This window comes from Myotis myotis, unplaced genomic scaffold (genome assembly GCF_014108235.1).
Source record: "Myotis myotis isolate mMyoMyo1 unplaced genomic scaffold, mMyoMyo1.p scaffold_m19_p_3, whole genome shotgun sequence".
In the NCBI taxonomy this organism is placed as follows: domain Eukaryota; kingdom Metazoa; phylum Chordata; class Mammalia; order Chiroptera; family Vespertilionidae; genus Myotis; species Myotis myotis.
In genome coordinates this window covers 80,192,318-80,207,602 of record NW_023416335.1, presented here as the reverse complement: position 1 = coordinate 80,207,602, position 15,285 = coordinate 80,192,318, and the positions used below count along the sequence as shown (strand labels likewise).

The following is a 15,285-nucleotide window of genomic DNA, read 5'->3' as shown; positions in this document are numbered from 1 at the left end:
AATTCGTGCACATTAAAAGGAATTTAATTACAGGAAATATTTTAATATTGCTATTTGCCCTTTCTCTATAATAGAAGTGTCAGAGATGAAAGAAAAATAGTAAGATGTATATGAAAATCTCCCTCCTGTCAGTCTGGGGCATGCCGTGGGACCCAGAGTCAAGTCCCTGCACACCTGTGTGAACCTCGAAATCACGCAAGACCCAGACCTGGCCAGCCCCAACCCCATCAAGCCCCACAGGGCATGGGGCACAGCCTCAGGTCCCTGTCAAGCCCCACCGGGCGGGGAACATGACCTCAGGTCCCCCAGCCCCGGCACGAGGGCATGTCAACCATTTGCACATTAGCTCTTTATTATATAGGATACTTTCCTGACAAGGTAGAAGTAACCCTATGTGACAACAACACTCACATACAATCAGCTGTTACCCATACTGTATCCTCAAGCTACAATAGAGTAAATAAAGAAATAAACACCAAGCTCTCAAAATAGATTACAGAATTGGCTAAATTTTACAGGTATAAAATGAGGAAAAAAGAATGAAAAAGAGAATTTACCCATACTACATCAGAAAAACTCAGGTCATCTAGACTAGCTACCAAATAAAACAACAACATGCAAACACACAAATTACTATAAATTAAAACACAAATAATAAAGAAAGGCAAAGAGCCCAGCATTTATCTTGTTCCTCCTCCATAAACTATAGTTCAGAGGAACTGAATATTTGATGAGGGGAAGCTCTTTATAACATTTCTAACTAATAAATACAGAAGAAATGATGATTTGAATAAGGGATTGGGGCAAAGATTCTCAGTGGCTGCTGAAACCATTAGGTGAGAGGCCAATGAGGAATGCTTTAATGGGTAGATCAGGCTGGCACTGTCTAAACCAGGGGTGGGCAAACTTTTTGACTCGAGGGCCACAATGGGTTCTTAAACTGGACCGGAGGGCCGGAACAAAAGGATGGATGGAGTGTTTGTGTGAACTAATATAAATTCAAAGTAAACATCATTACATAAAAGGGTATGGTTTTTTTTTTTTTTTAGTTTTATTCATTTCAAACGGGCCGGATCCGGCCCGCAGGCCGTAGTTTGCCCACGGCTGGTCTAAACCCTGACCAACCTTAACATTACAAAGAGACAGAGTATCTTCTGCCTCAAGTTGTGATATAACAGGAGCACAATGCATCACATATGAAGTACTCAAATAGAACCTGATTCTAATCAAGCCTGTAAATCTAACTATAAGTTTACAAGAAATATGGATGATAGCAAAATATATTACATGATACCATGAGAAAGCAAATCAGCCAAATCCAGAATATGGGACATTCCACAAGACAAATAACCTTTCAACAAATAACATTTTTTTTAAAAGTGAGTGGAGGACATTACTCAAGATTAAAAGAATATCAAAGACATAAAAATCAAATGTGGAGTTTAGTGGGATCCAGACTGAAATAAACAAATTATACAAAGACTTAAGGTAATCAGGGAAATTTGCATGTATACTGGGTGTTAGATAATATGGTATGAGAATTAATTCTGTGTTAGAACTGTGGTTACATCTTCTGTTAAGTGTTTTAAACAGCTAGTGATGTATACTAAAGTAATGACAGGTAAAACAGTATGTCTGCTTTAAAAATATTCCCGGAAAAGAAGTAGACAGAAGGTACTTCAAATAAGACTGGCAAAATGTTCATAGCAGAAGCTGGGTGATGAGGACACAAGAGTTCATTATTCTATTTACTTCTGTGTCTATTATTTGGAATTTGTTTCAAACTAACAAAAACAAAGGAGCAATGACATATAAAAGACACGAACAAACCAGACTAAAGTTACCATCTGCATCACTGAAAGCAATCTAGAGTGTTTTCTGAAGTAGCCTTCATTTACATATGCCCCTACAAACAGAAAAACAAAGAACCAAATTTTACAGAATTTAAAGTAAAAAAGCCGAAACCGGTTTGGCTCAGTGGATAGAGCGTCAGCCTGCGGACTGAAGGGTCCCAGGTTCGATTCCGGTCAAGGGCATGTACCTGGGTTGTGGGTATATCCCCAGTGGGAGATGTGCAGGAGGCAGCTGATCGATGTTTCTCTCTCATCGATGTTTCTAACTCTCTGTCTCTCTCCCTTCCTCTCTGTAAAGAATCAATAAAATATATTTAAAATAAAATAAAATAAAATAAAGTAAAAAAAAAACGGAGAGTAGGGATTCAGTAATAATGCATTTCAATAAAACGAACTGTATCATCTCTGGCAAGCCACTCACTCAGTCTCTCAAGTCTGTTTACTTGTGTTAAAATAGGGTTAACTCCCACCTCACATTATGGAAAATTTAAATTAAATTAAATTAAATTAAAGTGCTCTTTTTTTTCATTCACTAATTCAAAAACTTTTCAGTAAATGGCTATCATGTATCATGTACATAATAAACATAAGATAGTTTTACTGTAAATGATTAAATATGGATTAAAATGAATAATCAAATTCCAGTTGAATCTAATTTAAACTTACCATAAAGGCTAAAAAAGTCACATGTTTTAAGAGAGGCTTCATAATTAGTAACAAGTTCCTGGATCACAGAAATCTGTTAAAGAAACATAGTTTTAAATTTTTTAAATATTTCATTAAAGGTATTTATATTTATTATAAATTAAATTAGATTTGGAAACAATATACAGATTATTTCAAAATTAAAAATTAACTAAGCTACTAAAGTGTCTGCTCTTCCCCAGTTCCTATGTGGGGAAAAGTGAGAAAACACACACACATACACACAAAACACACTGATCGATCTCTTTATTAATAATAAAGCAATCTCATTAATTTCTCATCTCAATAAGTAGTTTCAGGTTTTGAAGGACAAACTATTATTAGTTATTACAAAACCTTTATTCCCCCAATAAACACATCTGTATAATTTATTACTAAGTTAATTTATTTGCTATTTGTTTCTCACTGTTTTAATGTGAAGGAATTAGTGAGTTCATCGAAGAGGAGGTTAAGTAAACTAGATGTTTAAGCTACCATTGTTTTTAGTGATCACTTTAATAAACAGATTTGAATTTCAATGCTACTCAGGTAGAACAAGAATATTATAAACTGCACTATAAATGTGCTATGTCCTAAAAGTGCCAAATGAAAAGTTACATGAATTAGAAGTGGCAGTAGACATTAAATGTACCTATTGGTTTTAAATGCCTATTAATGTTAACTATTTAGAATAAGTTAGAAAATAACCATCTTATTTGTGAACTCAAAAAAATAAATAAATAAAGGTCAAAAGTGAAGGAATTTCCATAGCAACTATACCTTTTTACAACAAAGTTATGTGTGCATACTTTCTGTCTGACTTATATAGTATACTAGAGGCCCAATGCACGAAATTCATACAAGAGTAGGCCTTCCTTCCCCTGGCTGCCGGCACCGGCTTGCCTCCAGCACCCTGGACTCGGGCTTCCCTCGAAGCCCTGGCTTTCTAATTAGCATAGTACACTTTTATTATTATAGATATGGTTTGGGGATTATAAAGTTTTGTGTAATGAAATCTGTTATAATGTCAAAAATAAAAGTGAAGGAAAACCATTAAAACTTTTAATAGTGTCTGACCAATATGGTATTATTTTGATAATTCGAAAGTTTTCTAGTTTTATAAAGTAGGATGCTACTAATACCACCAGAAAGAAAGAATATACCAGGCAGGGTAACAATAACAATAATAAGCCACTAATTGTCACAAATGCTTTAAACATGCAAAGGAAAATTAAAATTAGCTGTAAGTACAAAATGGAAGAACCAGAATTAACCCAAGCAACAAGGCTCCAGAGGTTAGCTTTTTAACTACTCTGCTATATTGGTCACCAATGTCCCCAGCACACTTATTACTAAAGGGCAATTCTTGACTCACAGAGTTACAGTAACACTAGAAACCAAAAACTCAAAATGGATTAAGAACCTAAATATAAGACCTATCACAACAAAACTCTTAGGGGGGAAAAACAGGACAAAAAAGCTTCCCAATATTGGATTTGGCAATGCTTTCTTGTATATGACACCAAAGGTATTGGTAACAAACAAAACAAAACAAAAATAGACAAATTAAACTTCATGAAATTTTTAAAATTTTGTGCATCAAGAGTCTCTACCCACAGAGTAAAAAGGCAACCCACAGAATGGGAGAAAATATTTGCAAATCATGTATTAATAAAAGATTACTATCCAGAATATACAGAGAACTCATAAAAACAAACAAAAAAACCAATCTGATTTAAAAAACGAGACAAGTACTTGAACAGACATTCTTCCAGAAATGATATATAAATAACCAATAAGCACATGAAAAGAGGCACACCAATAATCATTACAGAAATGCAAATAAAAACTACAATGAGATACAACTTCACACCCAGGAGGAATGGCTAAAACAAAACAAATAAAAACAACATGATGAGGATATAAAGGTTTTGGAACACTTTTGCACAGTTGGTAGCAATGTAAAATAGTATAATTGTTATGGAAAACATGGCACTACCTCAAAAAAATTAAAAACAGAATTACAAAATGACCCAGCAATTCTATTTCTGAGTATATTCATCCCAAAAATAAAAGCAGGATCTAGAAGAGAATTATTCACAATAACCAAAATGTGGAAGCAACCCAAGTACCTATCAATGAATGAATAGATAAGCAAAATATGGTATGTACATAACATGAGATATTTTCAGCCTTAAAAAGGAAAGAAAGTTTACAATATTCTAAACATGAATGAATCTTGAGGACATTATGCTAAGTGAAATAAGCCAGGTACTATATGATCCCACTTATATGAGCTACCTAACCCTACTCAAAATCATAAAGACAGAAAGCATAATAATGGTTGTCAGGGGCTGGGAGGAGGGGAAAATTGAAAGTTATTATTTAATAAGTACTGAATGTCAATTCTACAAATGAAAAGAGATATAGGGATATAGAAGATGACGATGATTACACAAAAATGTGAATGTACTCACTACCACTGAACTATACACTTCAATGGTTAATTGTAGAGAGTGCCTGGGAAGGCACATGAGCTGACTGTCGGCTGAGTCCAGTGGCGTCGGCAAAACCACGTCCTGGAAACATACCATGCCAGAGGCAGGTATGTTGTCAGCCTGACCCTTTGAGCTCAGGTGCCAGGGGGTGGGTTTCATTATCTATGTTCAGCCTGGTGCAAGGAATGGACACATTATCTAAGTTCAGTCCGGTGCAAGGAATGGACACAATTATCCGGGCTCAGCCAGGAGTGACAATTACAAAGAAGACACAAGAATGAAGAATTATAGCTTGATCTTTAACCATGATCTCACATAATTTCCTTTGTCTTAAACTCTAGTAAAACTTCCTGCACCAGCTCTGGGTCACTGTCCCTCCATCAGAGGGCAGCTATCCCACCTGGTCCCAGCTTTCCCTACTGTCTCTATGTCTCTTTTTTTTTCCTTTTCTCAGTCCCCAGCCACCCCTACTCAGGATTCGTCTGCTCTCTAGCCTTGCTGATCGCGGTAAAGAGACAAAACTTACAGTTAATTGTAAATTTTATGCTAAAATTTCACCACAATAATTAAAAAAATAAAAAACCTCATGGTTCTTAAAGTGTGGTTCTCAGATCGTTAATGTCATCAACATTAGCATCACCTAGTAATCTGTTACAGATGCAAATTATTGGACCAAACCCCAGATTTACAACTCTGGGATGAGCAGTAACCTGTTTTTAGGAAGCCCTCTAGTTCAGTGGTTCTCAACCTGTGGGTCACTACCTCTTTGGGGGTCAAACGACCCTTTCACAGGGGTCGCCTAAGACCATCGGAAAACACATATATAATTACGTATTGTTTTTGTGATTAATCACTATGCTTTAATTATGTTCAATTTCTAACAATGAAAATACATCCTGCATATCAGATATTTACATTACGATTCATAACAGTAGCAAAATTACAGTTATGAAGTAGCAACGAAAATAATTTTATGGTTGGGGGAAACCACAATATGAGGAACTGTATTAAAGGGTCGGGGCATTAGGAAGGTTGAGAACTACTGCTCTAGTTAGTTCGAGTCACACTAGAATTTGAAATCTGATAAAAATATTTCAAAAAGATTTATTATAAAGCAAAATTAAAATAGACGTGTTTGCCCTGGTCAGTATGGCTCAGTGATAAGGGCATTGGCCCACACACTGAAGAGTCTTTTTTTTTTTTAAATAAATCTTTATTGTTCAGATTATTACAGTTGTTCCTCTTTTTTCCCCCCATAGCTCCCCTCCACCCAGTTCCCACCCCACCCTCTGCCTTTACCCCCCCCCACACACTGTCCTCATCCATAGGTGTACGATTTTTGTCCAGTCTCTTCCCACGCCTCCCATACCCCTTTCCGCCCTGAGAATTGTCAGTCCACTCCCTTTCTACGCCCCTGATTCTATTATATTCACCAGTTTACTCTGTTCATCAGATTTTTTATTCACTTGATTTTTAGATTCACTTGTTGATAGATATGTATTTACTGTTCATAATTTTTATCTTTACCTTTTTCTTCTTCTTCCTCTTCTTAAGGGATACCTTTCAGCATTTCATATAATGCTGGTTTGGTGGTGATGAACTCCTTTAGCTTTTTTTAATCAGTGAAGCTCTTTATCTGACCTTAAATTCTGAATGATAGCTTTGCTGGATAAAGTAATCTTGGTTGTAGGTTCTTGCTATTCATTACTTTGAATATTTCTTGCTACGCCCTTCTGGCCTGCATAGTTTCTGTTGAGAAATCAGCTGACAATCGTATGGGTTCTCCCTTGTAGGTAGGTAACTGTTTTTCTCTTGCTGCTTTTAAGATTCTCTCTTCGTCTTTTGCCCTTGGCATTTTAATTATGATGTGTCTTGGTGTGGTCCTCTTTGGATTCCTTTTGTTTGGGGTTCTCTGCACTTCCTGGACTTGTAAGTCTATTTCTTTCACCAGGTAGGGGGGAAAGTTTTCTGTCATTATTCCTTCAAATAGGTTTTCAATATCTTGCTCTCTCTCTTCTTCTGGCACCCCTATAATTTGGATGTTGGTACGCTTGAAGTTGTCCCAGAGGCTCCTTACACTATCTTCATATTTTTGGATTCTTTTTTCTTTTTGTTTTTCGGGTTGGGTGTTTTTTGCTTCTTCGTATTTTAAATATTTGACTTGATTCTTGGGATCCTCTTATCTGCTGTTGGATCTCTGTATATTACTCTTTATTTCAGTCAGTGTATGCTTAATTTATATTTGGTCCTTTTTCATATCCTCGAGGGTCTAACTAAATTTATCGGCGGTTTCTAGAAAATTCTTGAAAAACCTTATAACCGTGGTTTTGAACTCTATATCCAGTAGCTTGCTTTCCTACATTTCAGTCATTTGTGACCTGTTTCTTTGTCTCTGCATTTTGGCTGCTTCCCTGTGCTGATAGAGTGGCTTTGTGTGCTAGGTGTCCTATAGGGCCCACTGGCTCAGCCTCCCCAATTACCTGAGGTGGACACTCTTGGTGCACCCCTTTATGGGCTTTGTGCACAGTCTTATTGTATTTAAGCCTTGATTGTTGTTGGTATCACTGGGAGGAAATGACCTCCAGGCCAATTGGCTGTGAGAATCAGCTGTGTCTACAGTGGAGAACTTCTGTGCTGGAGACACCCTTTGGAGCAAGACTTGCTTCAGTGGGGCTTTGGTGCTCACTGAGTCTGCCCCCTGAGTGTGTCCCTTATGGATCTGAGGAGTTGTAATCTGGATGGTCCCACTCTGACCACTGGGTACACTGGCTCTTGGATCTCTAAGGAGGTGCTAATTTAGCCTCTGCCTGAGGCTACCCAGCAGGAGCTACGGAGAGATCTGCAGATTCCTCTTCCTTGTTTGGGGTTTGGAGGTGCCCAGATGAGGCCCAGCTGTGAAGCAGTGCAAGCTGCTGTGGGGCCTTGGGCCTTCTTTTGGATGTTCTGGGTCTCTCTGACCCAGCTGCAGTTTGTTAGGTAATTTTAGATTGCAAAGGGCCAGGCCATTCATATGCAAATGCCTCTGCTAGCAGCTTGGGTGGGGCAAGGTCTCAGGGAATCAACAGGGCAGAGTAAACAGCTATGGCTGACCCTCAGCCCTGCCCTAAGAGTCCTGGGGTCTCAGTGTCCCTCGGTAATCGCTGCAAGCACCTCTGAGAGAAAGCCGCCCTCGAGTTGGGCCCGATGCCAGACAGTCCAGTTTCTCCCCATATGAGTCTGGGACCCCAGAGACTTGCCAAGAAGTGGAGTTCAGAGCAGTCGGGAGCTTGTGTCTCCCTCCCGACTGAAAAAGACAACCGCGTCCTCCGTTGCCAGCCCTTTCCACGTGCGTCTCCGTACCTCTGCACTTTACTTCCGCACCTCCTCTGAGTCTCAGTGTGCTTTTCTCTTTCCTTCTAGTTGTAGAATTTCCACTCAGCCAGCCTTCCTGTAGTTCTGGATGATGTCTGTTTTGTCTTTTAATTGTAGTTTTGAAGTGGTTGTGGGAGGCAGCAATTTCCGGTGTTTACCTATGCCGCCATCTTAGTTTTTTCCTCTTGGTTGGGTTTGATTCCCAGTTACTGGCATGTACCTGGGTTGCAGGTTCGATCCCTGGTCCAGGTTAGGGCACATGCAGGAAATAGCCAATCAATGTGTCTCTTACCTCTCTCTTTCTCCTCCCTTCCTCCCTCCCTCCCTCTTCTCAAAATCAATGGAAAAAATGTCTTTGGGTGAGGATTAGCAACAACATAAAAGATAACATTTTTAACCCACTATGGTCAATACCACTCTATTAATCTCACTTAGAATATCTGTAACTTAAACAACTTTCTACCCTTAGAAATTCATTACTCAAATGGTTTAATTTATAGAGCCAAATATCTTTTCATGAACTTACAATGCCATCTTCTGGCAGTTGCAAAAACTGCAGCTACAGCCAGTTTTAAATATGGGCATATACACTTTGCCTCTCCAGGGTGAAACATTTTTAGTCAATTCAATAATAAAACAAAGTACAACAAAACATATTGAAGTTACATATAATTCTTCATAAAGGAGTATAAACACTACTGAGTAAAAATCTTCAGTTTCAGAACTTCAAAATAATATTTGATTGAGAAAAAAAATCAAGAGAATGTAAAGCCCACATGAAATCTCCTAAATGAAAGAAACTGCAAAGAACACTAGCTCCTTGGTTCATTAGGCATATTTCTTGAATCTAAAAAATTTATATCAGAGATTCCAAAATGGCAGCAGAATAAGTGGAAGCTACACGGACACATTCCCAGGACCAAACTGGAATTACAACTAAAATACAGAAAAACCATCCTGAATAATCAACTGAAGACTAGCTGGAGAGAACCCTGATAACCAAGGAAGTGGAGACCGCATAGACTAGACTGGTAGAAACGGCGGAAGCGCAAAAGGGCTGGCTGGGCTCCACAGACAATAGCTCAAGTTCAAGGGTTATCTCAGCTGTGGGGTTCCCACTGAGAACTCTGGGGTCTAAACCCCAAGCTGGACCCCCCCAGAAGAGAGCACCACCAGAACTGAGTAAGGTGCTCACAAAAAATGTGGCTGTGAAAAGCAGCAGTTTCTGTCTGCCAGGTAGGGCCAGCTGAAAATGCAGGCACCCTCTTAAAGGGCCAACACATAAATTTTCGTGTGCAGCCACTCACCCGGGACTCCAGCAGAGTGGACTAGAGCTGTATGAGCAGAAGCAAGGTTTGGGGCTGCGGGGTTAGACCTCAGAAGACAGACACCCGGGTTTCCTGAGTCATTCCCCCACACTGTGGAGGACATCATTCTCCCAAGGCGGACCTTTGCTATCTAGGCAGGTTTTCCCTGAAGGAAAGGCAATTACCCTACCCTAAGGGAAAACCCATTACCCCACCCTGTGGAGTTTCCAAGGCCCATTAAGAGATTGAGAATAACAGTCTGTAAGCAGAAGCAACTGCCTCATCCTGTTGGAAAACCATCACTCAAAATTGCCTGAAATCTGGCTCAATGGAAATGCTATAACTAGAGAATTAAATAAGCACATTAAGACAGGTGGAGGGGAGAGGTGCTAAAAGGGCTGGTCTAACACCCACAGGTGGCATGTTTAAAACCGGAAGGGATATCTTGGCTGAGGAGGCCTCCCTGAAGAGCAAGGGGTCCCACCCTACACCAGACCCCCAGCCCAGGGTTCAAGTGCCAGGAAGAAAAGACCCCAAAACTTTGGACTGTAAAAACCAGTGGAAATTGTGGCTGTGTGACACAGAGACTGCTCAAATCGGAGGCATTCCTCTTAAAGGGCCAGAACATAGATTTACTCGGACTCACTCCCTCTGAGTTCCAGCAGTGGGGCAGCAGTTTGAGGGTATCCAGGGATACATGGGGAGGAGCTGAGCTGTCTGGCATTGGGGCAGGAACTCAGGGGCAGCTTTCTCTCAGACAAAAGTGCTGGGACCTCCTCTACAGAGAGCTGACCAGCTGGCGCCACGTCTCAGTCTCCATTAACCTAGCCCACACTGTTAACCCCGCCCTGGTGATTCCCTGCCACCCAAGCCATTTCCATTGGCTTATCCATACAACTGGCCTCTTGCCTCAAGCTTCAGACTTTCCAAAAATCTCTCAAACTGCAGATGGACACAGTTTAAGGCCAAGTGCCTCTTACTTAATTTTAAGAAACAGAAAAGTATTGTTCTCTTTATTCAAGAACCAGCTAAACTATATTCATTAAAATGTAGGCTTGAGTTAAAACTAACAGTATCAAGTGGCATTTTGAGCACCCACTTGGCATCATACGTAGTTCTTTACGATGCTGTTGACTATATTCTCTATGCTGTACTTTATATCCTCGGGACTATTTTGTGACTACCAATTTGTACTTCTTAATCCCTTAACCTTTCTCACCTAACCCTCCCCACAATCCCTCCCCTCCGACAGCCACTTGGTACTGCTGCACTAACTCATTTACCCATGCTAACTTTGAAAGCATATGTAACAAATTAGAAAGTCCACAATCATACTATAAATGATTAATTACAAAATAAATACAGACCTCTGGTGACAATATAGAAAAGTATACCGATTAAATACAAACCTTTAACCATCTTAGTGCAAATTTCACAGACTAACATACACTTTGATAGTACTTACACTTCATGAATATAATTTCAGTTCAAGAGAATAACATTATTAGAACAGAGAAAATTATTAAATCACTAGAGGCCCAGTACACAAATTCATGCACAGGTGGGGGTCCCTCAGCCTGCCCAGCAATCTGAGCCAATCAGGCCATCTCACCCATTCCCGAATGGGGCTGATCAGGCCGGCTGGCTGGGGGGAGGGATTGCAGGAGGTTGGTCAGCTGTGGGAGGTTGGCTGTGGGAGCACATTGACCACCAGGGGGCAGTGCCTGCATTGAGCATCTGCCCCCTGGTGGTCAGTACACATCATAGTGAGGCTGTAATGGTTGCTTAGCCTTTTTTATATATATATATAGACTAGAGGCCTGGTGCACAAAATTCATGCACGGGGGTGTCCCTCAGCCCAGCCTGCACCCTCTCCAATCTGGGACCCCGTGGGGGATGTCCCTCTCACAATCCAGGACTCCTAACTGCTTGCCTGCCTGCCTGATGGCCCCTAACCGATCCCCTGTCGGCCCGATCTCCCCCAACTGCCCTCCCTTGTTGGCCTGAACGTCTCCAACTGCCCTGAAGGCCTGATCTCGCCTCCAACTGTCCTCCCCTGCTGGCCTGATCTCACCCCCAACTACCCTCTCCTGCAGACCTGGTTGCCCTCAACTGCCCTCCCCTGCCAGCCTAGTCACCCCCAACTGCCCTCCCCTGCCAGCCTGATCCTCCACAACTGCCCTCCCCTGCTGGCCATCTTGTGGTGACCATCTTGTGGTGGCCATCTTGTGAGGATGTGGGGGCAGACATCTTGTGAAAACGTCGCACAACACCACATGGGCTTTTATTATATAAGATAGCATATTATTTACATGGAAATCTTTCTAAAATAATTTAGTAAAAAGACTACAGCAAAAGTGAATGAAGACCAAATTTTACCTTTTCTGTATTGTAATATAAAGATTTCAAAGTAGTAAACAACGGTGGGCAGCCTTTACTGAAGTTAACTCTCAGGAACTTATCCATTAGCTCTCTAAATTTTTCACCTAGAAACAAAAGTGTACTTTGTTATGGTCTGATTAATGCAAACAGTTCTCAAAATGATTTTATAAATAAAAATCAATTCAGAAACAAATACCCTTCTTGCCAATTTTTAAACCCAAAAAGTCAGTCAGCAGCATGATTTGTTTGTTACCAGCAAAAAACCTAGCACCAAATATCTCAGTTGGCAGCTATAGTTTTCCCTAGATCTAGGTTCAAAATATCTTTAAGGAACACTTCCAAAGATGGATAAACAAAACAACTGTGCAGCTTGAGTAAAAATATAGTCCCCACCCTAAATATAATCCCCATAGCAAAATATCTTTCCTATCCAGGACAGTCAGTCCTATGAGCAGACAACTCATAAAGGACTCTGAAGATTATAAAATGATTATACTGTAACCAGACTATATTCAAGTAGTAGACAAAATATTTTTTTAAAAATATTTGCGGTATTTACAAATGTTCCACTTCAATATTCATTCATTCCACAATCATCTATCAAGCACTGACTATGTGCCAGGCACCATTCCCAATACTGGGTATTAACACATTGTATGCAGGAAACGTATTAATACGTTTTTTATAGACTAGCGGTAGAATGCGGGTAACGTATAAATACGTAAACTAAAGTTATCGTAATTTTACTGAACGTTGCCATTTGCGCAAAAAATTAGCAAAAATGGCCCGCGCCACTTGTTAGCACGCGATAAAAACTACCCACGAACAATGTGTTAAAATTTAAAAATCATGGAACTTAACATTTCAGGGGTAAGAAAGACCATAAATAAAAGAACATATGTTATTAGACATTAGACTGAGCCCTGGGGTGTTCTAACATTAGAATTAAAAGAAATACCTTATTTGCAATATCAAGTAAATAATTCTACTACTGTTAAAGCTTCCCAAAAAAATTTTGGTATTAGTTTTTGAAAGAAGATAAAAAACTGAAAAAGATATTAACATCAAATACAAAGGTTCTAACTCAGGTATATGAACATTTTGACAGTAAAGGTTAATATATAAAGACATGTATTTGTCCACTCATTTAAAAAAAGAACTAGCTGGTATGGCTCCATGGATTGAAAATCACCCCATGCACCAAGAGGTCAGGCACATGCCTGGCTACAAGCTCAATCCCCAGTAGGGGGCATGCAGGAGGCAGCTAATTAATGTTTCTCTCATCAATGCTTCTATCTCTCCCTTTCCCTTCCTCTCTCTAAAAATCAGTAAAAATATATATTTTTTTAAAAAAAGAATGCACGGTACAAGAACCAAGATGGCGACATAGGTAAACACCCATACTTGCTCCCTCACACACAAACATAAAAATCACAACTAAAATACATAACTATCATCCAGAACTGCGGGGAAGAAGGCTGAGTGGAAGTACTACAAATATAGGGGTAAAGAAGAAAGCACACTGAGACTAGTAGGAGGTGTGGAGGCATGGAACGGGCTGGCACCCAGGTGTGCTGCTTTTTTAATCAGGAGGGAGATACAAGCTCCTGCTTGCTCTGGGCTCCAGTGCCGGGTGAGACTTGGGGGCACCCATACATATACTGAAGCATAGTAACCTCTATTTTGTAAAAACTGCTATTTTAAATTTTAACCCTGATATTTTGGCTTCTGTAAACACTTGCTTGAATAGTGGAGAAAATAAGCACAACTATCTGACCTTGCAAGCAGCTCTGCTGATGTCCCTGGTTACTCCCATACTCCAGTTATCTGAACTGTACTATGCTCAAGTTACAAGCTCAGGTTACAAGCTTCCTGCAAAATATCTACATAGGGCAAAGCCCGCGAAAGGTCCAGAAGTATAATTCCACATTTGGGAAACAAAGGACTGGGAGAATATAAAAAGGGAGGGCTTCCTCCATGTTTTCGCTCAGAATTTGAGAAGCAATATTCCTCTGAGCCCCCTAGCGAAATAAGACTCCAAAATTTGGCTTAATAAGGCGTCCTTTGTTTAGCTCACTGATTTACATTATAACATTTGGAGGCCCCAGTGAGATAGTGCTTACCAGCACTTGGTCTCAGACACCAAAGGCCGACAGCCTTCCGAGGCCTGGCTGCCAGCTCCTAGGAGGTCCCCAGGGGAGATGCACCACCTGGGAAGCTTCCAGGGCCCTGGAGACACTCCTTGGTGGTTCTGGCTGCCAGACGGAGGACGCCTGACATACCCCTGCATTCTTTCGGAGTCACCAGAAAACCTCTGGAGGTAAGTGAATGCGATTAAGGGATTTCGAGTTCACTTTCCTGCCTGTCCACCTGTGATCGGTAATCCTGTACTGAGAGGACTGGACGCAGTCGTAACTTCTCTGGTAGATTCTTACCAAGACGTTGGTTGAGAGTCCTGTCTTGGGGTGTGGGTTCAGGGAGGGAACCCACATCTGTTTCTGTTAGGGAATTTGGGCAGGAATCCAGATAACTGTTTAACTTCCGAGCGAATGTCTGCTGAAGTGCCCTCCGAATTCAGACCTGACTTTGGGGGAAGGGGAAGTGGCTCGGACTGACTGGTATGTAAACGTGAGTATGAGAGCCTGACTAAAGCGAAAGCTACTTTGTATTATCCTGTGCTTTTGTGTGTTTTTGTTAACTGAGAGAGTTTAGCCAGGGGTGGGCAAACTTTTTGACTCAGGGCCACAATGGGTTCTTAAACTGGACCAGAAGGCCGGAACAAAAGCATGGATGGAGTGTTTGTGTGAACTAATACATGTTAACACTGCTGCTGGTGAAGGAGCAGAGGGGAGAGCAAGAGAACGCTCCGCTCTTTCGGCTCCGAGGGCCGGATAGAACAGCCGGCACGCGGGCCGTAGTTTGCCCACGGTTGGTTTAGGCCATCTGGCTGCAAACATAAGAGTACTTGCTGATGTTTTTGTCTCTTTGTTTAATTTGTTTGGGGCAAGCCCAGCTTTAGGGGGAAGCCCAGTAGGGCTGATTTTGAAATTCTGGCAAAACCAGCAAGCTAAACAGAGGACGCCTTATTAAATGATACAGAACTGTAAAAGAAATTGCAGGGTGGCATTCCAGCAGCTGCTAAGAATCTTTTTTCTTAGGAATTGTCCTTCTCTTTCTTTTTAAGTATTAGACCGCTAGAGAACTTTTAAT

At 40.6% G+C, this 15,285-nt stretch overlaps 1 protein-coding gene across 5 annotated transcripts in view; it reads right to left on the bottom strand.

The window, feature by feature from the left end:
- The window catches only part of NAA16 (N-alpha-acetyltransferase 16, NatA auxiliary subunit), a 92,172-nt gene that overhangs the window by 20,761 nt on the left and 56,126 nt on the right, over positions 1-15,285 (bottom strand). For all 5 annotated transcript variants that reach the window (XM_036296718.1, XM_036296720.1, XM_036296719.1 and 2 more), the window contains 2 exons: positions 12,073-12,179; positions 2,520-2,592 (listed from right to left, as the gene is read on the bottom strand). In XM_036296718.1, coding sequence (XP_036152611.1) covers positions 2,520-2,592; positions 12,073-12,179 — 180 coding nt within the window. The remainder of the gene's footprint in view (positions 1-2,519; positions 2,593-12,072; positions 12,180-15,285) is intronic.